Consider the following 27,972-nt stretch of genomic DNA (forward strand, 5'->3'; position numbering starts at 1 on the left):
CTGAATCTATCTGTATTTTCTTCATCTCTCTAACTCCCTGATGGTGTTGTGGAAAATGGAGTGCGCATTCTTTTTCCATCCTGTGGCTGTGTTATCGTGCACTGTGTGCTTCACCATTACATGTGTATATTTCATGCAGCAGTTTGGTGTCCAAGCTCAGCCCACCTGTTTTTTCCTCTTCTATTCTTCCCTCACCTCAAGACTTCCACACGGACATCCAGAACCCTAGGCTGCCTTGCCCCTGCCGCCCTGCACCATGGATGGCCTCAAGCCAGGGCACTGGACCCTGATCCTGGTTCACATCCTCCTGTTGCAGCTTCAGCCTGGTAATGTGGAAGCAGGCGAATCTCTGCACCAGAAATTGCGCCAGAAATTTCAGCGATTCACTGAACAGGTCGGTGGAATCAGTTTGCAGAAGTCTTTGTGCTGAATTCACTGTCATTGAATTCTTCAGTACAGCATGTGTCCATACTCTCTTGAAATGTAAATGGACACATTTGGATGTACAACTTGTAATTATGCTGTTCTGTGTAAGATGTAAACTAAAGTTTAAAAGAATAAAGAATTAATTGACATTCTAAGAAACAAAAGGAACAATTTTGTTTGCAGTTTGTTATCAGTTACAGAATGAGAACAGGACACTGATTAGAGCGCACACCTCCTCATTAAACATATATTATGCACATAAATTTCTCCATCATGCAACTGTAAATATTTTAATTTCTTGGTACCATCTAGTTTTCATGGGTGTTTCAAAATGGTTTCTGTTGTTAGTTACATTATCCCCAATTTTTCTAATGAGCTAATAATAATAATAATAATAATAATAATAAATAGCCATGCACCATGACTGAAGCAAGAAAACGTGTTAATACATTAGGGCCCCTTCACACATAACACGATTAAAGCTGACTAGTGCACGTAGGAGGAATTGCATGCCATTTGTGACTGGCCATCCCCCATATGTACATACATATCAACATATACTTGCATGGTGTATGTTGATATGTATGTACAGATGGGGGATGGCCAGTCACATCTGAGCGCACACAGCACCGTGAGCCGCCTTCCAGCTGATCGCTGAACAGAAACTCACTGACAGCTGCAAATGACGGCTCAGTGCACATGCCGTGTCACATTAAAAACACAGAGACCACAGCCAGGACAGATATATTAATAAGTACTACAATTAACTACATACACAATTACATAACAAACTAGAAGCACTCGGAGAGTGCAAACCTCCGGCAAGGCCATGGGGTCATTGACGCCATAACATCTACATGCCGTGGAATCATTGAACCTAAAAAAGTCTAACAATGATGTTTGCTCAGTAGTAAAAAAGTTTCATCTGCTGTGACTGGATAGCATGTATCCTTAGCACTTGGCATCACAGTTTATTGCAACTTACACCTTTCCCAGAAGCTACTGTCATCTGAGCACTGATATTGATATTGCATGTGCTTATAGACAAAAACAAATAAGAGACAAAATTCAATTTATTATTCAACTATATATGAGTATATGACTTTTTTAACATTTATGAAACACTTCTTTAAACAAGGCCATAGGGTCACTGACCCTAAAGAGATTCCCTCCTTGGCACAGTGATCTATTTGTTTTTGTCTCTTTCTCTAAAATTGTATATAATAATCATTAGATTATTAATATTGTTGGGTATTTTCTCCTCCAAACATTTTTAAAACCTTTAACAAGACAAACAGAGTCAAGAAACACCAGTGAGACAGAAAGTCAAATTTTACGCGCGGAGTGCAGTCCAGGCTGTACACCAAGGCTACACTAAAGTCTGGCCTGCTTTTCCGCTCTTTTTATTAAGAGACGCCCTCATCACATAAACAAAAAACTTGTCCTAAGGGTGGGGGTGATGACGCAAGACAAGTTTCTTCCCATAACATAAACACACACGTCAATAAGTGCAGCTGTAAGCAAAAACAGTTTCTTTCTTTTACTCTTATCGTCGAAGGTCAGCACATCTCGTTCGTCTGTTGCAGTTATCAGCTGTTCTGCATCTGCCTGGAACACTAAGCATCACATCACAATCAGTCAAAATTCAACCTTCAGTTCTTTTACTCCCAGTCGTTAGCGGCTACGAAAACAAGTTGTATAATAATAATAATAAGTACATCCAGCTCCTCATTCCCAGTTCAGATTGACCCCAGCATGCTAAAACAAGGTTGAATAACACGTACATTCTCGGGTTTAAGTGCAAACAGCACAACACCGTTCTCATCAGAAAGAAGACAAGGTACAAATGTTTAACAGTGATAACATATATATATATATAAAATCCTTAACATTTCCCACCTGTTTATCGCCTGTTAAACATATAGTAGTAGTTATCACCTAGCTTAGCACTTCTTTCTTGAGATTTTCACTAAGAGGTTCATCATGGTACGTAAAGCATCTATTTCAGTGTTTTTGAGCTGCTACTATTTTTTCAGTTACATTCATGAACAGACCCAATCGATAATTCAGAGTTTCAATCATTAATGAATTTTTTCCCACTCCTATCCAGGGGAACAATGAATGTGCTATTTTATCTCCTACAGACCACAATTTTTTGGTCCTTTAGTACATCCGAGCCCCACATGTGATCATGTGGTAACACATCTGGGTATATCAATCTCCTCCGTCTGGTGCTGCCATTCTTCTCTGTGGAGGTCCTACCACATATGTATGGTCAGTCACCTGGGTAGGTGCACACACACCACCCCAATTTGGTGGGAGACTCATGTACAGTCTGGAACCACAAAGCCAATAGATGTCATCATACACCGGAGTACCATTTACAGGTGGTAGCAAAAACTTACTAACATAAGCACATGATTCATCCGTTCCCCATGGACAGGAGCCTGTATAATTACATCCCCGTCCAATGTGATGAAGATAAGTACCATCCACATATTATGTTTTGGTTAGAACGTTTCTTAATTTTACCTACAGTTTTATTCCCTGTCCCGTAAAAGCAAATTGGGAATGGCCGTTGTGATGACAATTTAACGTGATGATATTTTTGCGTTTCCCTTCAGTCTAGTCAATGGAGCAGCACTTGGGCACGCTTGTACGTCCTCTGTTGAAATCCCTATCATATAAGTGGTTGCACTGAGGCAAGTGGTGTTAGAACTGCCCCCGAAATACAGTTTGATTATGCATCCGTATGATAAGACATTCTGTCACCCTAGCAGGGTACGGTTTAGCCGTCAGAGCTGGGTGTGTTGAGGATATAGGTATTTGTGAACAAACATAACAATTAGTAACGTAATTCCATAGCCAATAAATGAACATCTCTGTACCACAAATTAGTATGGTATATATGACGGTGTCCATCTGTCTCATTCACATTATGAATAAACCTCTTCTGACGTTGCTTGCGTTGTTCTCTGGCTCGGTCCACAGTGAGCTGCAATTCTTGGGTCAACCACCAGGCCAGGAATCCGAGGAGCACGAAACACACTAAGATCACAACGCAACCGGCTGCCCTACCAACAGTCCGGCAGCGGCGGCGCTGAGCATGCCGCTCCGGGGTCTGCTGTAGTTCAGTCATGATTGCTAGGATACAGTGTTGTTAACCACCTCACCTAATAGTGCAAGGATCTCCCTGCTTCACTGGCATTGAGACAATCTATTGCTAATTAAATAGACTCCCTTTGTAGCCAGACTTCCCCTTACACTGTGGAGGCAGCCAACACACGCTGTATCTTACAGTGATGTATCCACGTTGATCTCTCCGCTATCTTTACTGCAGTTGGTGTTGTTAACAGCACTTGGTATAGACCTTCCCAACGAGGACTGGACTCTGATGAACACCCAGTCTCCTGGCTAGACTACTGGAAGGCCGTCCTGTGGAAGATCAAAATTATTCGGCAGTAAATGTGTTTAAGTTATCTCTTTCTGTGTTAATGTCTTTTTCATAAAATTTGCTAATGTTTGTTCCTCATCTGCTGTTTTAGCATCCATGTCAAAATTGGTAGACGATATGGTCGTCCATAAAGTATCTCAAATGGTGTTAACCCTGATGGTGTTGGTGTTATTCTCATATACAATTTTACTAGGTCCAACATTCAATCCAGGTTCGTTTTGTCTCTTCTATACATTTCCTTAATCTTGTTTTTATTGTGCCCTTTGTCCTTTCCACTAATCCTGCACTGTGTGGGTGGTAAGCACAATGATTTTTTCTGGTTTTTCACTTTTTACCTTAGGTTTTACTGCCAAATCATACTGTGGTGGCGGTACATCGTCATCCTCTGGTAGAGGAGATAAGGGTGTTGTTGTCACCGACGATCCAGCTGGCGGTGATTGTTGAGGCTGTTCTGGCTCTCTGTGCTGAATTATCACATCTTCTTCTGCCTTACCTACAGCTTTCTTTTTCCTTGCTTTCTCTAATCGTCGCTTCTCTGCTCCTTTCTGTCTGTTCTCTGCTTCTTCCTCCCAAAATGCCACTAAATCTGCCCCTACTTTCTGCATCTTTTTCTCATCACCTTTATGTTGTTGTTCTAACTCCTTCTTTAGCTTCTGTATACTGATCAGGTTCAGTCGTCCGTCAAAGTCATGTTTATTTATCCAGGTCTCCAATTTCTTTGTTGCTCTTGGATTTTTTGCTTCCATAAATTTCCAGTCGTCAGTGGATAAATTTTCCTTATTTTTAGACGTCTTACCCCCCATTTTTATTATCCCTTGTTATAATTTGGACTTCAGACAGGGGCACACCTAGGGTGTTCTAAATCTGAAGTTTTCACACTTTCTTTGGACGTGACAATTAATTTGCCGTCGTGTGGTTGATTCCTTTCACCTCCCCGTAGGAAGCGGAATCACTTGCCTGTGCTTCCACACGCACGGTTGTCACAAACGTTGTCCAAAGTATTACACTTTCACACAGTTATTTACACTTACACAATACACTATTTACACATAGAAACACTTTTAATAATCGTACGCGTATTCTTATGCCAGGGGAGCTCGCCCTCCCGTGAAATTTAACTAATGTCCTGCATTAGGGGACTCCGCCGTCCCTGCCAAATTTAACTGCTTTTTTACAGTGCACGTATTTCTACCCGGGATTTCCTTTACGTATTAAAACAGAGGAGTCCGTATCCTCCTTCCGGAATTTAACTACGTGCGTCCCTCGCAACCGTAGAGGAGTCCGCCCTCCTTACAGAGTTTAACTGTGTTTCATTAACAGACGATTCTGTATCATCGCTTACGGAGTTTAACTGTTTTATGTGATCACTTTTATCCCCTACCGGTACGCGTATATAAACAGAGGAGTCCGCACCCTCCTTACAGAGTTTAACTGCTTTGCATTAACAGACGATTCTGTATCATCGCTTGCGGAATTTAACTGTTTATGTGATCTGATCACCACTCACTCAGTAATGTTTACAAAGAAATTTTACTCACTGACTCGACTTCCTGTCTGTCTTCTTCGGGAAAATCTCGTCAACCAGACGATGCCAACGGTGGTCGACAATTGCAGACACGATCAATCGATCGATCGGACCTTGGCCAAGGATTTACGTCTGGACTTGACGACCTCCGCTGGACACCTCCGGTATTGTTGAGATCCCGGACGAGCCCCCAGTCAATGTTGGGTATTTTCTCCTCCAAACATTTTTAAAACCTTTAACAAGACAAACAGAGTCAAGAAACACCAGTGAGACAGAAAGTCAAATTTTACGCGCGGAGTGCAGTCCAGGCTGTACACCAAGGCTACACTAAAGTCTGGCCTGCTTTTCCGCTCTTTTTATTAAGAGACGCCCTCATCACATAAACAAAAAACTTGTCCTAAGGGTGGGGGTGATGACGCAAGACAAGTTTCTTCCCATAACATAAACACACACGTCAATAAGTGCAGCTGTAAGCAAAAACAGTTTCTTTCTTTTACTCTTATCGTCGAAGGTCAGCACATCTCGTTCGTCTGTTGCAGTTATCAGCTGTTCTGCATCTGCCTGGAACACTAAGCATCACATCACAATCAGTCAAAATTCAACCTTCAGTTCTTTTACTCCCAGTCGTTAGCGGCTACGAAAACAAGTTGTATAATAATAATAATAAGTACATCCAGCTCCTCATTCCCAGTTCAGATTGACCCCAGCATGCTAAAACAAGGTTGAATAACACGTACATTCTCGGGTTTAAGTGCAAACAGCACAACACCGTTCTCATCAGAAAGAAGACAAGGTACAAATGTTTAACAGTGATAACATATATATATATATATAAAATCCTTAACAAATATATAAACAAAAATAAATTTAAGAAATATTACAATTTGAAAACAAATGCACCCGAACATGATGACAGCTGCAACTGCTTAATGCTAACTTTTAACATTGAAAATGCCATAGACATGCTAACGCGTTAGCATCTGGATCCGGATCGTGATCCGGATCACCACTAAAATTTAATCACTTGTTCCTCTTGTCATTTCCAACCACTCCACAAAATTTCATCAAAATCCGTTCAAAACTTTTTGAGTTATCCTGCTGACAAACAAACAAACAAACGCGACCGAAAACATAACCTCCTTGGCGGAGGTAATAACTAACAAAATGATCACATAACTCTGAAACAGAGAGTGACATGTTGGTGTGTGCGCTGAAAGGACAGGGGGGTGTGGCTGCCGACGGCAGCAGCTGTTAAGATCTCTGATTCTGGACATCACAGCTGGTGAACACATGGACATGGCCTTACAACTGTCCACTGTCCACGCGTGTCTTGTGGGTGGCGCGCCGCAGGACAGACACCGCATCATGTGGAACAGAGCTCACATGGGTGACGTGACATTCAGATCACCCGCTGCATGTTGACATGATCTGATGGTCCGTGCCGTGGGCTCACTCGCTGCAGCGTGTCACAACAGCGATATATATTTTTATGTATTTCCACATGACAACAGCAAGCAGACACACGTGCGTCAGGCCAGACATGCGAGCGGGGCTGACACGCCGGGCCAGCAGATTTGGACATGATAAGAATGCACTGCTTCATTCATGTCATTTCATGACTGTACGTCTCTGACCACGGGTCATCTGCAGAGAAACAGACGGTTCATATGTACTTGTATTGTCCGCTTGTTTTTTCCCTCCACAATAGTGGCGTGATGCGGTGCAACACGTTCCGGCTGCTCGCACTGTGTTTGCGCATGAGCGTGCACCAAAACATCGCCGGTGTGTCATGCACACCTGTGCGACCATGCATGCCTGTGCAACCGTGCGTCCCTCACGACAGCAGGTGGAATGTTCCGTGGTTCCCATTTCGTGTTTGGTTCGCAGATTTTGTTCCGGTTTCTGCGTCTTTCGTGTTATGTGTGAAGAGGCCATTATGAGGCTGCAAAATTCAAGAAAGAACTGAACCAGCCAGAGACTGAAATAGTGGAAGCAGCTGGTCTGCTCTGTGTCAGCCTGATCCCGTCAGATCTCAGAAGCTAAGCAGAGCAGGATCTGGTTAGTACTCGGATGGGAGACCTCTTTGGAACACCAGTAGCTGTGTTTGTTTCTCAAGGTAAAACTGGAGTTGCGTCACGAAGGGCATCCGGCATAAAACTTGTGCCAATTACCAATGTGGATCTGGCTGTATCCGCTGTGGCGACGAACAAAACCCTGAACAAAACCGAGAGCAGCCGAATGAACAACAACAACCAGTTGTGCTCAGAAAAATTAGGCTAAACACAAAGTCCTAGAACAACTTAAGAATAAATGGGAATAAAGGCCTCTGCATGGACAGCACCCAAAAATAACAAAGGACAAAGACACAGACCAAGTCCAAACCCACAAATGACTAAGAACAGCTGGCTCCAAGTCCAAAACAGAAGCATTCATGATTGGTGCTCAAGATCAATGCATCAAGACAAATTACTACCGAAATAAGATTCTGAAAGACTGCACCAGTCCTAAGTGCAGAATTTGTAGTTAACATCAAGAGACTGTTGACTCTGCACAAGGCAGCAAGCTGACACAAGAGAGACTTGCCGATAATGACTTGAGAGTGACTTGCTGGTGACTTTGTCCCACCTCTGGCATTTAGTTATGTCGATGTGGTGAAGACAACTTGCTGAATTTCAAATTGAAGAAAGGGGATTTAAGACTCTGAATGTGGAATAACTGTTGGTGCCAAACAGAATAATAATGTCCAGCAAGAGCAAACTGAGATTTCTGGCATCCACCAATTTTGGTTCACCTCCAAAATTTAGTGGCCTAATATCTATCTGTCATGTAAATTTGGTGAGAATCTGTGAAGTAGTTTTGGTGTAATCCTTCAAAGCCTACACAAAGTGGAATCTTGATCCAGAATCCAGATCAGGATCTGGATCACCTCCCAAATTCAGTGGAGTCTTCCAGGGCCTAATATCTATCTGTGGTGACATTTGAATCAAAATCCATGCAGTAGTTTTGATGTAATGCTGGTAACAGATAGACAGACAAATAAATAAATAAATAAATAAATAACAATAGTAATGATAATAATAATTTATGCAGTGTATGTCTGCCATTTATTGCAGTCTATGTTGCAGTGTTATTTTATTTTTTTTAATATCCAGTCTTGATCCTTTTATGTTGATACAACTCTGGATAGACCAAACATTTACCCCATGAAAACATGACCCCTTTAATTTGAAAATATAAACATAACATAAGATTTCTTTCTCCTTTTTTGCAGATCTCACCCAAAATGTGCCTCTTTCTGTTCCTGGTTCCATCCAACCTTTGTATTGAGTTTGGTGAAAACTGGGCTCTTATTTTTTGAACATTTCTGACAACAATCTACCAAACCAATATGTTAACAAAGACAGGGTGGGAAAAGCATAGCCTACTTTAAAAAGACAAAAGAAGTATTCATTAAAAATATGTAATTGTGCATGATAACCCCCAAAATGTGAATCAGCTGCAAATCGTGACTTATCCGTAAACTGTGAATTGCAAAACGTGAATAAAGACAAAATATCTTCCGAAATGTGAACGCAGGTCTCACAAAACATGAATATCATTCATGATATATACATTTTTTTCAGTTTAAGGAGTTTATGGATTTCAGTTTACAGATCATTTACTTCAGTAAATCTTGATTGCAACCCTATCTCTGCAAAAATGTATTTTATTTGGAGGGGATCACTGCAGCTGGTGAGGCGGGGAGGTAAGCCCAGAGCGGCTCTCACTTCTGGTGTCAAGCGCTTGGCCCAGCTGGACATGAGCCGCTCTGGAGATAGCGGTAGGTGGGGAGTTTGACTAGGGCGGTACACCTGTCAAGCTGTAACATAGGTGTCAAACTCAGGGAGGACAGAAACCTCCCTTGGAGACTCCGGTAAATTTAGAAAGATACTCACAGATTTAAAGTTCCCGGCTCAATAAATCTTAAGAGAAATGTTGTAGAAAAACAAGCAACACTAGTTTCTAACCTCAGGAAGGTAGACGACGAGCTACAACCTTATTTTTTCCATATGAGCCATCCTCTGAGCTGGAAAAATAACACTGATCTGAACGAGCACGTGGCTGAGAAATGGAAGCGTAGGGACCGTCTACAAAGTGAAAAAACAAAAAGAGACACCAGAAAAATATTCAATAAATTCAGGTGTGGTGTCACTGAATTCACTGAACACATCAATCAATAACCTGCTGGTTATACTACAGCACTCAGTTTGGAAAATTCACTTGAGCTCAATTTTGATTTTGATCTGTAAATATTTATGCACATGTGATTTCTTAGGTTTTTTAAAAAATATTTTTTAATAAATTAAAAAAAATCTCAAAAAACTTTTTTTCACATTGTCATTATGGGGTATTGTGTGTACAATTTTGAGGGGAAAAAAAAATCAATTTCACCCATTTTCAAATAAGGCTGTAAGATAAAATGTGGAAAAAGCGCAGCGCCGTGAATATTTCCCTGATGCACCGTAGCGAGGAATGAAGGGCCTTTTTGTGCTGCACTAAAACAGGAAGTTTGTGTTTTTTGATTAACTTGAGGCCCACTTACTGTTTCAGTTCACCTTTTCTAGAATCTGTTCAACATTTCAGATTTACAGGAGCAAACTTCTCCTTGTTGGCAGAACAGCTATTCAAGTTAGGGTTGATTTTCACAAACACACCCAGTACTGTTTCCCCTAAATGTTACTGAAAGACAAACAGAAACCAGGACTGCATCAATGTCACTGTTTACTTTGTGTTTCTAGTTTTTGTTGGTTGTGCAGGAGAAAAGATGCAAGCTGTGTAATTATAATATTATGTGGCCACATTCAACACAATATAAAACAACTGTGGGTGCTGGATAGCAACCACTCAGACAGATAATAGGTTCATCCCCACCTCCAGAAAGTAGCCATGTGAAGTAGTTTTGAAGTAATCCTTCAAAGCCTATATAAAGGGAAATCCTGATCTAGAATGCGGATCCAGATTGCCTCCAAAATTTAATGGAGTCTTCCATGTCCTAATATCTATCTGTGGTACAAATTTGGTCAGAATCCGTGACATACCTTTGATGTAATCCTTCACAGCGCATACAAAGTGAAATCTTGATGCAGAATCTGGATTCGGATCCGGATCACCTCCAAAATTTAATGGAGTCTTCCATGCCCTAATATCTATCTGTGGTGCAAATTTGGTGAGAATCCGAGAGGTAGTTTTGACGTAATCCTTCAAAGCCTATATAAAGTGAAATCTTGATCCAGAATCCGCATTCTGATCCAGATCCAGTTCACCTCCAAAATTTAAGGAAGCTTCCCATGGCTTAATATCTATCTGAGGTGAAAATTTGGTGAGAATCTGTGAAGTAGTTTCAACATAATCCTTCATAGCCTATATAAAGTGAATCTTGATCCAGATACCGGATTCGGATTCAGATCACCTCCAACATTTAATGGAGTCTTCCATGTCCTAATATCTATCTGTGGTGCAAATTTGGTCAGAATCCGTGACATACTTTGATGTAATCCTTCACAGCACATATAAAGTGAAATCTTGATGCAGAATCTGGATTCGGATCCGGATCACCTCCAAAATTTAATGGAGTCTTCCATGGCCTAATATCTATCTGTGATGACAATTTCGTCAAAATCTGTGCAGTAGTTTTGATGTAATCCTGTTAACAGACAGACAGACAGACAGACTGACAGACAAATAAATAAAAGCAGATGATTTTAATATATCCTTGGTGGATGTAATTAAGGTGACCACACACAAAATGAAATATCTTTTATTCATACAGTCTGTAATGAAATAGATGTCAAAGCAAATGTAAGAATCACTACTTTTTTAATTTGCATTTTCTATATTGTCTCAAGTTTTTCTGATCTGGGGTTGTACATAATTGTGTAAATAATGTCGTTAATCAAAATGCAAAATTCAAGGATTGCTTGGACGTGCTTTTCATGTGCCCCCATTTAATATTTCCAACAAAGTTACCACGTTATGTTCAAAATTCCCAGTGAATATAGAGATGTTTAAAAAAAAACAACCCAAAAACACATAGCCTGAGATCTGTGACTCAGCTTTGCCTAAAACACACACACACACACACAAAAAAGAAGAAAAAAAAAAGAAAAACCTCAACTCTGTCATGTTTATAATCACTTTAACAGATTTGATGGCAGAAATTGTGGAAATCTCATTTTGGAACAAAACACAATGATGACTTTTCAAGAGAAAATAGAATAATGTTTGTGACGTGTGTACTGTTGTACAAGTTCAGTGTTGCAATGTAACAAAGTAGAAATACTTAGTTACTGTACTTAAGTAGAATTTTGACATATCTGTACTTTACTTCATAACTTACATTTCTGGTGTTTCACTTTTGCTCCACTACATTTCCTCAGTAAAATGTATACTTTTACTCCGATATATTTCCCTTAACCACCTTCGTTACTTGTTATGACAAGAAAGAAGAAGAAGAAGAAATTTGAATGGGCAATGCCTCGTATTTGCAGAGGAGAAAGTAAGCCGGAGCACAGCTGATAAAGTCCTCTCCAGCCGGAGCGCAGCACCCTTCACCCCTGCACCATCAAGTGCCGTGTTCGACATAAAACACATTTAAAAGACAAAAAAAAAAAAAAAAAAAAAAAGATGACAGGTTGAATCTGCACCCCCGCTGAAGAAGAGAAGACTGTGTGGAGGGTGAAAACCATCTGCGCTCTGGACTCCAAATGCACACACACACACATCAGCTCTCGCTGGAGTCCAACGCATATATCTGAGTTAACACACACTTAAGGGGAAAACTTCAGTACCGACAAAACTGAGCAGCGTGTCTGTTTTATTTTCTATGAAATTTTCGTGGAGAACCAGTGCATAAAAGCTGTACTGCATTTTGGATTCTAGAGTGCAAAGTAGAGGTGGCCGGATCGATCCTAATATCGATAATATCGATACCAACGCTAGTATTGATATTGAATGATCCTCGTGTAAAAAGATATATACTCAAGAGAAGGGCACTGAAGGGAAGAAATTCCTTATTTTTTGTATTATTTTATTGTATTGTTCGACTTGAAAAACAGAATAAGTTTGAAACAGTTTACAGTATTTGTTGTGGTGTGTTAATTTTGCTGCACTGTAGTTTGTCAGCCCTCTACCTCAGGAGATTTTGTTTTAAGTTGTGTTGAGTGATATTTTTTAAACAAAAATTTTGATTATGATAATAAAGTATTTTGTTGTCACGTACAATGTTTGGCGAAAATCTGTCCTAGGTATTTTGGATCCTTTGGATCTATGAAGCTTAAATATGAAAGAGTATTGGTATCGATATCGGCGATACTGGGCATGTATTTACTTGGTATCGGATCAAGACCAAAATTCCCGGTATCGCCCATCTCTAGTGCAAAGAGCTCTGCGTTTGATTGCTTTACAGTGGTTGGTGGTGGTGACACTTGAAAAGTTGTTGCTTTGTTGTACTTTTCTTTGGCACAACTCTATAGCTATAAATGATTGTTCTGTTTGACAAGAGCCTGGCTGTTGTGTTTAACAGAAAAGTGTGTGTGTGTTATTTCCCCCGGCTCTTTTATGCAAGATTCTGCCCCTTACCAAAAACCAAACGACTATATTTCTCATTTTGAGTTTATTAAAGGACACGTTAGAAACCAGGCCTGGGTCCCTCACAGACAGTGTCCATATTGTGAAGGCACACGAAGTAACTTGTACAACACTTTTATACAGTGTGGGTGTTAACAATGGGTGTGGTTTAGTCTCACATTTCTAATGTTACTGGCTCTCACCAACAGGGGGAGCTCTCCCTGTGTCTGAAACTTGAACACATGAAGTAAAACTTAACTTATATTTCTCAGAACTTCCAAACAAATAACACAAATACTTGATAGCTAACATAAAATAAAGAATTAGCACAGATGTTATCTAACATGTGGGTCTTCCAGGAAAAAGAATGGCAGCTTTCCTTACAGCTCTATACATCCACCTGTTGCTTCACTCATCCCGTCACCAACACCAACTGATCCGCCAGAGGTGGATCCAACCTTTTATAGGGGCTGAGGCTCGCTCCAGACACCACACTGGCTTTCTTTTCGTGTTGCCGTTTCAGTCTCCACTCGTTTTGGATTTTACTTTTACTCAATACTTTTACTTAAAGTACATTTTATTTGAGAAATTTACTTTTGATACTTAAGTACAAAAAATGTCAGATACTTTAAGACTTTTGCTCAAATAATATTTTTAAAAGAGACTAACTTCTACCAAGGTAATTTTATGCTACCATACTTGTACTTTCACTCAAGTATCACTCAAATAGGTGCTTCTAATTTGGAATAATAAGTGAGGTGGAGGTGGACTTTTTAGAGGCAGAATTTCTGCTGATTGGCAGGTGTTGAAATAGTTATTTGCAGCAGTAACATGCAAATAAATTATTTTAAAAAATCATACATTGAGATTTCCAGATTTTTTTTTTTTTTTTTTTTTTTTAGATTATGTCTCTCACAGTGGACATGCACCTAAGATGAAAATTTCAGGCCCCTCCATGATTTCTAAGTGGGAGAACTTGCAAAACCGCAGGGTGCTCAAATACTTATTTTCCTCACTGTACTTTACAGAAGACTGGTTGTGTTTTATTTTCTTCTTTTGGGAGCGTTGAGTTTTCTGAACCTTCAAAACAGCTGCCAAACAGTGATCAAAGACTACTGCGGAATCTCACATTTTCCCTCTCAGTTCCAGAACTTCCAGGCGCTGACCCAGGCCCGTTTGGACACGTTGGTCCTCAACCATGAGAGAAACTTCACTGGGAAGCTGGACAACCAAGTCCAGACTTTGACTGACCAGTACCACCACCTGTCACAGGAGCTCAGTCACATCAAGAAGAACACAACGCAAGAACTGGAAGGACTCAGGTAGGAACTGAAGGCTCATGTTTCTGGTGTTCTGGTTTCCCTCCTCTGGACTCCTTATTTTACTTTTCCTCACTTCATCTTAGTGTATTTTTTCCCCCATGCACTCAAAAAAATGACTCACTGGATGAACTCAATTCAATTATGTGCTGAATTTCCATCTAATAAATATATGTAGCCCCAACTCAAATAAAGCACTTCCATGAAAGACAATTACATCCTTCAAGGATGTAATAAATTCATTGGCATTTATTTATTTGTCTGTCTGTCTGTTAGCAGGATTACATCAAGACTACTGCACGGATTTTGATACATACAGTTGTATGCAAAGGTTTGGGCACCCCTGATAATTTGACCATTTTTGACTATAAACCATAATTTGACTTGGCCACCTTAAACACCCTTGATACCCTCATGATTGGATTCACCTGTGTAAGGAGGTCAAGGGTCATTGAGCTCACCAAGCTAATTTTGTGTTCCAATAATTAGTGCTAAATGTATTCAAATCCATAAAATGACTGATTTATGCACCTGCCCAATTTTGTTGAAATAATTATTGCACACTTTCTGTAAAAACTAGAAGCTTCATTTCACTTCTCAAATATCAGTGTGTTTGTCTGCAGTATGATATATTTAACTACAATTTCTGATCCAGACAACCAATGATTTATAAAGGAAAATCATGAAAATTATCAGGGGTGCCCAAACTTTTGCATACAACTGTATGAGGCCATGGAAGACTACATTAAATTTTGGAGGTGATCTGGACTCGGATCCAGATTCTGGATCAAATTTCACTTTATACAGGCTTTGAAGGATTTCTCCAAAACTACTTCACAAAATTCACACCAAATTTGCATCAGATAAATTTTATGGCATGGAAGACTCCAATGAATTTTGGAGGTGATCTGGATCTGGATTGGTGGATGTCAGAAATCTCTGATTGCTCTTGATTAATTTAATTTAGTTGGGACTACATATATTTATTAGATGGAAATCCAGTCCAATAAGTCAGGTTTTTTTTTTTTTTTTGAGTGTGTGTGCTTTTATTCTAATGTTTTCTCTGTGTTCATTGCATGTGGCTTTACTTTCTGTTCCCTAGTTTCCAGGTTCATGTGTTTCTCCACTTCCACAATAATTTGTTAGACTTTTTAACCAGTCACAATCTACCACTTCTCCTTCAGATAGTCCAGCTTCATGCATGTTCTCATTTTTCCTTCATGCTTGCCTCTGTGTAACACCCCCTCACGAGTCCACGACTGAGCTGAGATCGAAAAATGGCCTCTACTCTGTCCCTCTCACTGACTCCCACTGGGGTTGCAGGCTCGTCATAATGGGGTCTCCAAGGCCAGAAAAATGATCCCTCTTGGTCGCCATCACTCCCATCAGTCTCCAACAGGTGTGCAAATGTACTGAACTGTTTAAAGCCCTCGCACAAGATGCACAACCAGTTAACAGATACATGGGTCTCATAATCGTCTTAATAAACTCTCACGTCTCAACTCACTCTCAACTTGATCCTTTGGGTTGCAATAGACTCTCAATTGACTCTGCTGCATCAATGATCGCAGATATTAACATATTTTTCACTTGTACAATTCAGTCACAATGCAAGCTTGGTGTAAACACAAATAACAGATCGCAACGGAGACCAGTGTCATGATCTTGTAGGTCTTATATACACAGCCCAGTCTCATGTTTTTTTTTTTGTCCTCCCGTCACAAAATGAGTCAAATTTTTGTGACTGGGTTTTTTTTTTAACTCACTATTCCTAACCCTACTCCTACCCCCAACTCTAACCATAACCATCCCGACCCCCTGCTTCACTTTTAATTTCGTGCAGCCATCACGGAATAGTGCAGCGGATAAGAGAACATTTAGAGGAGAATCCTGCAAATGGTGATAAAAGCATCAAATTCGGCAGAAATACTCCTCAGAAAAAAACGATTGGCCACTTGAATTTTCAATTGGTGGTCAGGTAGGGGGCAATTGAAGAATTACACAGAGGTCAAAGGTCACTAGTTGAGTTGACACGGTTTTAAATAGGAATAGTTTGGACCATGTATCATCCTTACTTATCACATTATGGGATAACATATGTCACATGTCATAGAATCCAATAGACGTAGACCTTGTTTGACCTTTACTTTGGAGACCAAGCATTCAACACTGTCAACACTGTTCCATTTATTAATCCTATTAGCTCAACCAATAATTTGCATCACTTTTTACCAAAATTGGAGCAACTTTAACTGGTGACCCCTGTACAAAATGAAACTGACCTTTGTCGCTATTCTTGCTGTTTTTATCCCGTAACTCCATAGAATTCAGTCACAGAGAGTCCAAACTATACCTTTTTTGGAATCTTTATGATCAGGCACATAATGTGGAATATTTTTCAATATGATTGGAGCATCTTTTAATTTTGACTTCTGTGTAATTCTTCAATTGACCCCAACCAGACCACCAATTGAAAAGTCAAGTGGCCAATCGTTTTTTTCAAAAGAGGAGTGTCTAAGGAGTATTTCTGCCAAATTTGATGCTTTTATCACCATTTGCATGATTGTTTCACTTATCTGCTGCACTAGAATGAATTAGAATGAATTTGTGCTGCCGTGATGAAAATGAGGTGCTTTTTGTCACAATGTCACGAACCAATAGGTTAATGTATATTTCGTGCTGCTGAATCACAACGTGCCGTGAGACTTGGTTGTATATACAGTCGTATGTAAAAGTTTGGGCACCCCTGATGATTTCCATGATTTTCCTTTATAAATCATTGGTTGTTTTGATCAGCAATTTCAATTAAATATATCATATAGCAGACAAACACAGTGATATTTGAGGAGTGAAATGAAGTTTATAGGATTTACAGAAAGTGTGCAATAATTCTTTAAACAAAATTAGGCAGGTGCATAAATTTGGGCACCCCAACAGAAAAAAATACATCAATATTTAGTAGATCCTCCTTTTGCAGAAATATCAACATCTTAATGCTTCCTATAGCTTCCAATGAGAATCTGGATTCTGGTTGAAGGTATTTTGGACCATTCTTCTTTACAAAACATCTCATGTTTGTTGGTTTCCGAGCATGGACAGCCCGCTTAAAATCACACCACAGATTTTCAATAATATTGAGGTCCGAGGATTGAGATGGCCATTCCAGAATGTTGTGCTTGTTCCTCTCCATGAATGCCTTAGTAGATTTTGAGCAGTGTTTAGGGTCGTTGTCTTGTTGAAAGATCCAACCCCGGCGCAACTTCAACTTTGTCACTGATTCTTGAACATTGTTCTCAAGAATCTGCTAATATTGACTGGAATCCATGTGACCCTCAACTTTAACAAGTACCTACACTGGCCACACAGCCACACAGCATGATGGAACCACCTCCACATTTTACTGTAGGTAGCAAGTGTTTTTCTTGTAATGCTGTGTTCTTTTTCAGCCATGCATACTGCCCCTTGTTATGTCCAAATAACTCAATTTTAGTTTCATCAGTCCACAGCACCTTATTCCAAAATGAAGCTGGCTTGTCCAAATGTGCTTTAGCGTACCTCAAGTGACTCTGTTTGTGGCGTGTATGCAGAAAAGGCTTCCTCTGCATTACTGTCTCATCCAGCATCTCTTTGTGCAAACTGCGCTGTATAGTTGAACAATGCACAGAGACACTATCTGCAGCAAGATCATGTTGTAGGTCTTTGGAGCAGGTCTGTGGGTTGACTATGACTGTTCTCACCATCCTTCACTTCAGCTTATTTGAGATTTTTCTTGGCCTGCCACTTTGGGCCTTAACTAGTACTGCACCTGCAGTCTTCCATGTCCTCACTATGTTCTGCACAGTGGAAACTGACAGCTGAAATCTCTGAGATGGCTTTTTGTATCCTTCCTCTAAACCAGGATGTTGAACAATCTTTGTAATCAGGTCATTTGAGAGTTGTTTAGAGGCTCTCATGTTGCCACTCATTAGAAGAGATGCAAAGAGGGGAAACATTTGTAAATGGCCACCTTAAATGCACTTTCTCATGAATGGATTCACCTGTGTAAGGAGGTCAAGGGTCAGTGAGCTTACCAAACCAATTTTATGTTCCAATAATTAGTGGTAAATGTATTCAAATCAATAAAATGACAAGGGTGCCCGAATTTATGCACCTGCCCAATTTTGTTTAAATAATTATTGCACACTTTCTGTAAATACTAGAAGCGTCATTTTACTTCTCAAATATTAGTGTGTTTGTCTGCTATATGATATATTTAACCGAAATTTCTGATCCAGACAAGCAATGATTTATAAAGGAAAATCATGAAAATTATCAGGGGTGCCCAAACTTTTGCATCCATTCTGGATCAAGTTTCACTTTATATAGGCTTTGAAGGATTTCTCCAAAAACTACTTCATGAAATTCTTACCAAATTTGCACCAGATAAATATTATGGCATGGAAGACTTCCAATGAATTTTGGAGGTGATCCGGATCTGGATTGGTGGATGTCAGAAATCTCTGATTGCTCTTGTTTAATTTAATTTAGTTGGGACTACATATATTACATGGAAATCCAATCCAATGAGTCAGGTTTTTTTTTTGAGTGTGTGTGCTTTTATTCTAATGTTTTCTCCATGTTCATTGCTTGTGGTTTTACTTTCTGTTCCCTAGTTTCCAGGTTCACATTTCTCCACTTCTACACTAATTTCTTAGACTTTTTAACCAGTCACAATCTACCACTTCTCCTTCAGATTGTCCAGCTTCATGCATGTTCTCATTTTTCCTTCATGTAACACCCCCTGACAAGTCCACGACTGAGCTGAGATCGAAAAATGGCCTCTACTCTGTCCCTCTCACTGACTCCCACTGGGGTTGCAGGCTCATCATAATGGGATCTCAAAGGTCAGAAAAAGATCCCTCTTGGTCGCCATCACTTCCCATCGGTCTCCAACAGGTGTGCGAGTGTACTGAACTGTTTAAAACACTCACACAAGTTGCGCGACCAGTTAACAGATACATGGGTCTCATAATCGGTCTTGATAAACTCTCACGTCTCAACTCACTTTCAACTTGATCCTTTGAGTTGTAATAGACTCTCAATTGACCCTGCATGGGGTTGCATCAATGATCGCAGATATTAACATTTTTGTCACTCTCACAATTCAGTTGCAATACAAGCTTGGTGTAAACACAAATAACAGATCACAACAGAGATCAGTGTCATGATCTTGTAGGTCTTATATAGGTCTCAGTCTGGTGCAAATGGGGCATTACCAACTCATGCTGCACTTCTGTGTCTTCTGAGTTTAACCTGCCGATTCTGGATTTGACTGCCTGGCTTGATTGAGCATTGTGTGTTAACCCTCTCCGTGTTCATGTGGATAAATTGCTGCTCAAGGACATGGTTGCCATTTGGACTGTTTTTATGTGCACCTGACCTCCATTTGTTTAATCGATTAATTCATTAAAAAATTTGTACATTTTTAAAAATTTTCCTAGGCAACGTAGTAAGAAGCTTGAGAAGAAGAATATACGGCTTGAAGATTGCCAAACTTGGATGGAGAGAAACCTGAGGGAAACCCGTCGTCATATCCAGAAACAGAAGCCTGATCTTAATCTCAGTCTTTCCAATCTTACTGTTAAGGCCCAGAGCCAAGAGGAAAGGTTGGCTGCCCTTCAAACCCAACATGATTCACTGCTATCTGGATTGAAAGAGTTGCAGCAATCCCTGAAAAATCAAGAGCTGCGCATGGCCCAACTAGAGGGGAAACTTGGTGAAGTTCTGCGGTGGAAAGAAAGTGGGGCCACTCAGGGGCCGAGGAGGACTGGAAACCTAATGGACTTCAACATCACACCTGAAGAACCCTATGCATCTCCTGGAAGAAGCCAGGTACACAAAGGGAGGATATCTGGAAGGATTCTTGATGGGACTACCCAATCTCATCCAGAAGGAGCTCCAACATTCACCCATTTACAGGTCATCTTTCAAAACCAAACCCTCCATCAGCCCTTTCAGCACCAGGAAACTCCAAACCAGGATAAACATCTAAAAGCCCAAAACAAGTCAAGACTACAGTCAGAATTTCAAGTGAAATATCCAAACTATAAATCTCAGTCCATTAATTTCAGGCAGCACCCTCAACCTGACCCTTTCCAGACTCTAAAACCACAGCATTCATCACAGATCCAACCTCAACCTTATCTCACAAAGCATGAGCATAATCCACAATTCCAGCTTCAGTCCCACCACCGAATTCAAGTTCAACCCCATTTCCAAGATCCAAATTTTCTTTTGTCTCCAGCTCAAACCAACCCCAAATCTACAAAAGACAGAAACATCAACACCAAACCAGGGGATTCACAACCCCAGGGTTCAGGCATCCTCCCCCAGGCACAGTCTGAGTCATACCTACTTGGAACGAGAGGGTGGAATGGAGGAAATGTAGCCGAAAGTGAAGCAAAGTCTTCATTGATCCATAATGTTCTCCAGCTTCCTGAGAGGCATAAGATCCCCACAAGACCAATTCCTAAAAAGGATGCAACCAGTAAGTAAACATCATTATCTCTGCAGCCTGAAGAAAATGCAGACTAGGTCTGGACCTTCGTCATTCAACAAAAGTTGCAGCAGCAGCATACAAATTGCATACAAATTAGTAAAAATATTGAGCTTGGAGTGGATGGAGGTATCATTACCTTATGAAGTGGATCTGTATACAGAGGCAGAGATGAGAACTTTTGTGTGCTAGCAAAGCGGCAAAACAGAATATGATAACCAGTCCTGTGTGTGTGTGTGTGTGTGTGTGTGTGTGTGTGTGTGTCTGTCTGTAAACAAAATTTAAGAGCAATCACAGATTACTGAAGTCCCTAATCTGGATCACCTCCAAAATTCAGTGGATTCTTCTGTGCCCTAATATCTATCTGTTGTGCAAATTTGGTGAGAATCCGTGAAGTAGTTTTGACGTACAGTAGTGTTCAGAATAATAGTAGTGTTATGTGACTATAAAGATTAATCCAGGTTTTGAGTATATTTCTTATTGTTACATGGGAAACAAGGTACCAGTAGATTCTCACAAATCCAGCAAGACCAAGCATTCATGATATGCACACTATTAAGGCTATGAAATTGGGCTATTAGTAAAAAAAAGTAGGAAAGGGGGTGTTCACAATAATAGTAGCATCTGCTGTTGACACTACAAACTCAAAACTATTATGTTCAAACTGCTTTTTTAGCAATGCTGTGAATCACTAAACTAGTATTTAGTTGTATAACCACAATTTTTCATGATTTCTTCATATCTGCAAGGCATTAATTTTGTTGGTTTGGAACCAAGATTTTGCTTGTTTATTAGTGTGCTTGGGGGCATTGTCTTGTTGAAACACCCATTTCAAGGGCATGTCCTCTTCAGCATAAGGCAACATGACCTCTTCAAGTATTTTGACATATCCAAACTGATCCATGATACCTGGTATGTGATATATAGGCCCAACACCATAGTAAGAGGAACATGCCCATATCATGATGCTTGCACCACCATGCTTCACTGTCTTCACTCTGAACTGTGGCTTGAATTCAGAGTTTGGGGGTCGTCTCACAAACTGTCCGCGGCCCTTGGACCCAAAAAGAACAGTTTTACTCTCATCAGTCCACAAAATATTCCTCCATTTCTCTTTAGGCCAGTTGATGTGTTCTCTGGCAAATTGTAACCGCTTCTGCACGTCTTTTATTTAACAGAGGGACTTTGCGGGGGATTCTTGCAAATAAATTAGCTTCACACAGGCGTCTTCTAACTGTCACAGCACTTACAGGTAACTCCAGACTGTCTTTGATCATCCTGGAGCTGATCAATGGGTGAGCCTTTGCCATTCTGGTTATTCTTCTATCCATTTTAATGGTTGTTTTCCATTTTCTTCCATGTGTCTCTGGTTTTTTTTTGTCCATTTTAAAGCATTGGAGATCATTGTAGATGAACAGCTTATAATTTTTTGCACCTGTGTATGTTTTCCCTCTCCAATCAACTTTTTAATCAAACTATGCTGTTCTTCTGAACAATATCTTGAACGTCCCATTTTCCTCAGGCTTTCAAAGAGAAAAGCATGTTCAACAGGTGCTGGCTTCATCCTTACATAGGGGACACCTGATTCACACCTGTTTGTTCCACAAAATTGACAAACTCACTGACTGAATGCCACACTACTGTTATTGTGAACACCCCCTTTTCTACTTTTTTTTACTAATAGCCCAATTTCATAGCCTTAAGAGTGTGCATATCATGAATGCTTGGTCTTGTTGGATTTGTGAGAATCTACTGAATCTACTGGTACCTTGTTTACCATGTAACAATAACAAATTTACTCAAAACCTGGATTAATCTTTTTAATCACATAGCACTACTATTATTCTGAACACTACTGTATTTTCTGCTATATCTTCACAAATACAGACAGACAGCTGATCTAATGTTTATAGTGATCAGAAAACTATAATAGTTGTGAAAGGTTGGTAACATGAACTACTGGACATGGATATATCCCAGTGTGCAGAATGTGCAGGGTTTGCATCAAGCCCCTGAGGCCTTTAATTATTTTAAATTGCTAAGCCATGTCTGGTACCTCCACCTGTTTTCACATTTTGTGAAATCATTGGTTGTAACGTAGACCGGAGAGCAGACTGCGTAATTGAGTATATTTTGTCTCTCTCTGCTTCCAGTCTGTAACGTGGACTCCATGCTGTTCTTCCCCTCGGCCTCAGAAGAAAATTACGTCACCTTCTCCTCAAGCTTTCCAAACCTTCCGGAACTTTCAGTCTGCCTGTGGCTCCAGGTAGAGGCTGACCATGTCGGCACGCTGCTCTCCTACGCCACAGACGACAATGACAACCAGTTTGTTTTGTATGGATGCAGCTCCTCCCACTCATCTACCGCTCTCCTCTCACCTTCTGCATCCTTCACAACTCCCTCCTCCTCCCCCTCCCTGGATTTTGTCATCGGAGACCCTGTCTTTCGCCATCTCCCCGTGGTGTCCCTCCTGGATAGTCGCTGGCATCACCTTTGCATCCTCTGGTCTTCCATCCAGGGTCGCTTCTGGCACTATACTGATCAGCGCCTCACCTCTACGGGCTCCAACTTTCAGAAGGGTCAGGAGGTTCCTGGAGGTGGATCAGTGGTGCTGGGGCAAGAACAGGACACTGTTGGAGGGGGATTTGACCCTGCTGAAGGTTTTAAGGGGCAGATAGCAGGGTTCAGGGTGTGGAACAGAGTTCTCAGCCCCTTGGAGGTCAAAGGGGTGGCACAAGGGCGGGGTGTGCCCAGAGGGGTGGTGCTTAGCATGGAGGACATAAAAGAGGTGCACGGGGAGGTGCAGCAGGTGGCATGTGAATGTTTGGAGCACTGTGTGTGATGCAGAGCATGATTCAATCAAAACTAGAAGAGCACTCACAAGAGAGTGTCATGCTGCCAGGGTCCAAAACGCACCATTTTGGCTGTTGGTTGAACAAAACAAGTCATTTGGAGATATTACCTATAATACGAGGTCTATTAGATAATAAACCGACCCTTTTATTTTTATTTTTTTGACGTGCGATTACACCAATCATGCTTGAACCCTCGTGCGCATGCGTGAGTTTTTTCACGCGTGTCAGTGACATCATTTCCCTGTGGGCAGGCCTTGAGTGAGATGTGGTCCCGCCCTCTCGGCTGAATTCCTTTGTTTCACACGCTGCTCGAGACGGAGCGCGTTGCTTTATCAAAATTTTTTCTGGACCTGTGAGGAATATCCGAGAGGACACTATTCGAGAAATTAAGCTGTTTTCGGTGAAAGGTTTAACGGCTGATGAGAGATTATGGGGTGTTTCTGTCGGTGTAAGGACTTCCCACGGAGCAGGACGTCGCGCAGCTGTTCCAGGCGCCGTCGTCGGCCTGTTTCGAGCTGAAAACATCCTAATTTAAGGCTTAATTTACCCAGGACGTCGTGAGAGAACAGAGAAGATTCAGAAGAGGCCGGCATGAGGACTTTATGCGGACATTCCACTGTTTAAGGACGTTTTTTAATGAAAGATGTGTGCGCAAATTCGCCGAGTCGTTTCCGTGACGACTCGCCGAATCTGTGTGCGCCGCGACAGGAAAAACACCTCCGTGTTGAAAACCATTTGTAAAATTCAGGCGGCTTTTGATGGCTTTCAACAAGTGAGTAACTGAGAAATTGTTTAACAGCTTGGGCATGTTCCAACTTGCCCGTTAAGGTTTCCAACGGAGGTGTTTTTCCTATCGCAACCCCCCGCGGTCGGGTCCGGCCCGACATGCGACTCTGCCCGCACGTTCTTTCATTACAAAATGTCCGTTAACAATGGAATGTCCGAATAAACTCCTCATGCCGACTTCTTCTGAAAGTTCTCTGTTCTGACGACTTACTGGGTCAACAGAGCCTGAAATGTGGAAGTTTTCAACTTGAAACGGTGAGACGCTGCCGCCTCGAAGCGTAGATCGCCGTCAGGCACCGTGGGCCGTCCTTAAAGCGACACTACCAGACCAAAATCTGTCATCAGCCGTTAAAATTTTTACCGAAAACCAGCTGAATTTATCGAATGGTGTCCACTCAGTTGTGCCTTACAGTTTTGAAAAAAATTTTCTCAAACAAAGCAGCAGTCTCTGAGCCATTCCTAAACAATGAAAAAAATCGACGAGAGGGTGGGCGACTCCTCACTCAAAGACTGCCCACAGGCGAATGACGTAACCAACAGGCGTGAAAAACCTCTCGCATGCCCACGAGGGTTCAAGCATGTCTGATGTAATCACACGTGATTCAAATCCATATGGTTTTTGAAAAAAATAATAAGGTCGGATACTTTTCTAATAGACCTCGTATTTAATATTTAAGGCACATTTAATGCATCATAAAAACATTAAAAATGATGAAAACCTGATAAATATTCATAAATAAATTAAATGTGTGATGAGTTTCAAGATTAATGACAGTCAGTATGAAAATTGGGTTCTATTTAGTGTATAAGTTGCAGGACCTCAAGAAGTATTTTAAGAAAACATGACTCAAAGTGTGAGGAATTGTGTTTTATAATCATTTTAATATTGCATGATCATTTGCATCTGTTTGTGTGGTATTCTACTGGCCAATACACTTACAAAGAAATTGTAATTATTATGATTATTGAACAAATAAATAGCTCACATATCCACTTTTGTTGGAACTGACTTTGTGCTGACATGGCAGTAAAAGGGATGGGGGGCATTAAACACTACTTTTTTTTTTAACTCGGATGCCTAAAACCTTGGCACAGTTTTATCTATCTATCTATCTATCTATCTATCTATCTATCTATCTATCTATCTATCTATCTATCTATCTATCTATCTATCTATATATATATATATATATATATATATATATATATATATATATATTTATTTGTGTGTGTATGTGTGAAGCCCAGTCTCAAAACCATAAGTTTTTAATTGAGGTCAATATGAACTGGCCTAGTATGCAAGTATCACTGTTCCAAATTTTAAACAATTTGAACATAGCATTTTCATGTTATTCAGAAAAATCTGTGTATTTTCAAATTCATTTTCCTTTAAACCCAGTTTTAAACTACATTTTTTTTCTTTTGTAATAAATGAACTTTCATCTGAGCTTTTTTTATGTAAAAAACAACCTCAGCTAAGGTAAGCGGGCTTTCTTAAATTATAGATAAATTTAAGTTGTGTATTTATTAAAATTAAAAGCTATTTCACTGTTTTTTTTCATTTTCTTTACATTGTAATTTCACAGTTAATAGTTTCAATAAATTAATTTGATCTCTGCTGACGCTCACTGTTGTAATCCTACAATACCCAGCATGCCCCGCGTCTGCTGTGTACTTTTTGACCCTGCACGAGCCCCTTACGAGCGTCACGAGTTGTGGGTATGATCATGGGGAGTTAGCTGGTCAACATAAACTTCCACAAATGCGATAAGTCAGCGAGTGTTGGAGTGGCGAAATCAGCGGGACCACGATGGCCAACATCACCAAGAAAGTTTCGTGGTCCAGTCGAGCCGAAGAGTCCTTGTCAGCCGCGGAGGGAACGCAACTCTTGAACGGGTCCGAGCATCCCCAAACTTCCAGACAGGTAGGTACACAGGTTTGGTTAGGTAGGTTAGCACGGAGGCTAACCGGTGGTGCTGAAACAAGAACATTCCGCTCGAGACACAACTCTGACAACTTATGCGGAGTCACGTGTTCAACACAAACCACCTTTGACAAATTTGTTGCTGCAAAAGGCTCATTTGCCCGCCCCGTCTATTTTAAACATATATAAACACACCTGACGGCAGCAGATGAAAGGAGCCCAGAAAAGCCAAAAAGCAGCATTAAATTCACCGCAGTGAAATTAGTTTTACTTTGGCTATTCGACAGACATTCGCTCCGGTTTACCCTCTTCTTTTCTCCGACTATATATATATATATATATATATATATTCATATGCGCCCTTATTGCAGACTTTACAGTAAACACGCGGAGACAGTAGACGGCTACTGCGCGCACCGACTTCCTGTTTTCAGAATAAAAAGGTGGGATGAGAAGATTGCATTGCATCAGTGAGATGTTGCATGTCTAGCAACTTCCTACTTTTAAACTGACGCTTGGCCTAGGCTCGTGTGTCACACATCACACTGACAAAGTGAGGAACCTTGGGGTAATTTTTGATCCTATGTTGTCCTTTGAGCTGCTTTCATCTACCTGTGAAATATAGTGGAGATTCATCCCATCCTGTCTATGGCTGATGCTGAGACCCTGATTCATGCATTTATCTCTTCTAGATTGGACTACTGCAATGTTCTTTATGGTTTACTGCAGTCCAGCATTAGGGGTCTCCATTTGGTTCAATATGCTGCTGCCAGACTTTTGACACAAAGCAAAAAGTTCGACCACATTACACCCATTTTGGCGTCTCTTCACTGGCTTCCTGTCCCAATGAGATCAGATTTTAAGGTTCTGCCACTAGCCTATAAAATTCTTCACAGGCTGGCACGTCCCTACCTAGCTGGCCTAATTAAACCCTACGTACCGGCCCAGGCTTTGCATTCTCAAGGTGCAGGACTACTTTGTGTCCCTAGGGTGAATAAGAAGTCTGCGGGTCATAGAGCTTTCTCTCATTGTGCCCCTGTTCTGTGGAACGATCTCCCTGCCTCAATAAAACAGTCAAATTCTGTAGAGACTTTCAAGTCCAGACTTAAGATGCACTTATTTTCCCTTTTGTATGGCTAGCATAGTGGCATAGTATGTTTCAATGCTTTTTACTCTTTTAATTCATTTTATCAGTAAACGGAGCGGGCTGCGGCCTTAATTTAATCTAAATTTTGGGTCTTTTAGTGAAGTTTAGGGCTAGTGGCCAACGATCACCTTAGTATTTCTTCTGTTTTTGTTGTTGCTTAATGCTGACAAATTACACTGTATTTGTTGTCTTTTGTGATGCTTGATTCTTTTTTTTTTTCCTTTGTCTCTGTGTGAGGTGCAGCTCCATCCAGAAATAGGTGTGGTATCTGTTCCAGAAACCGTCCTGTGCAATGGCAACATTTCCTGTATGTTGGTTTTGTTATTTGTGTCTGTAGCATGTAGGGCTGAAACGATTATTCGAATAACCCGATTACAAAAAATGATCGAGGCAAAT

At 40.7% G+C, this 27,972-nt stretch overlaps 2 protein-coding genes across 3 annotated transcripts in view; both read left to right on the forward strand.

The window, feature by feature from the left end:
* On the forward strand, positions 1 to 23,811 carry LOC117527890. Its single transcript, XM_034190394.1, has 4 exons — positions 1 to 394; positions 14,154 to 14,332; positions 19,810 to 20,855; positions 23,018 to 23,811. The coding sequence occupies exons 1-4, from the start codon at positions 257 to 259 to the stop codon at positions 23,704 to 23,706; spliced, it is 2,052 nt and encodes a 683-aa protein (XP_034046285.1). The 5' UTR covers positions 1 to 256; the 3' UTR covers positions 23,707 to 23,811.
* Positions 23,812 to 26,202: 2,391 nt separating this feature from the next.
* The window catches only part of clcn7 (chloride channel 7), a 58,642-nt gene continuing 56,872 nt past the window's right edge, over positions 26,203 to 27,972 (forward strand). Inside the window, exon 1 of one of the 2 annotated variants that reach the window (XM_034190270.1) lies at positions 26,203 to 26,429. In XM_034190270.1, the coding sequence (XP_034046161.1) occupies positions 26,316 to 26,429 (114 nt within the window). In that variant the 5' untranslated portion in view covers positions 26,203 to 26,315. The remainder of the gene's footprint in view (positions 26,430 to 27,972) is intronic. The other variant, XM_034190269.1, reaches the window with a different exon arrangement.

The sequence above is a fragment of the Thalassophryne amazonica genome, chromosome 16 (assembly GCF_902500255.1).
Source record: "Thalassophryne amazonica chromosome 16, fThaAma1.1, whole genome shotgun sequence".
Classification (NCBI taxonomy): Eukaryota; Metazoa; Chordata; class Actinopteri; order Batrachoidiformes; family Batrachoididae; genus Thalassophryne; species Thalassophryne amazonica.

Excerpts from the sequence above, each read along its gene's own strand:
- LOC117527890 (XM_034190394.1), top strand. The coding sequence starts at position 257 with ATGGATGGCCTCAAGCCAGGGCACTGGACCCTGATCCTGGTTCACATC. Across the intron at positions 395-14,153 it reads TTCAGCGATTCACTGAACAG|TTCCAGAACTTCCAGGCGCT; the intron begins GTCGGTGGAATC and ends TTTCCCTCTCAG. Across the intron at positions 20,856-23,017 it reads TCCTAAAAAGGATGCAACCA|TCTGTAACGTGGACTCCATG; the intron begins GTAAGTAAACAT and ends CTCTGCTTCCAG.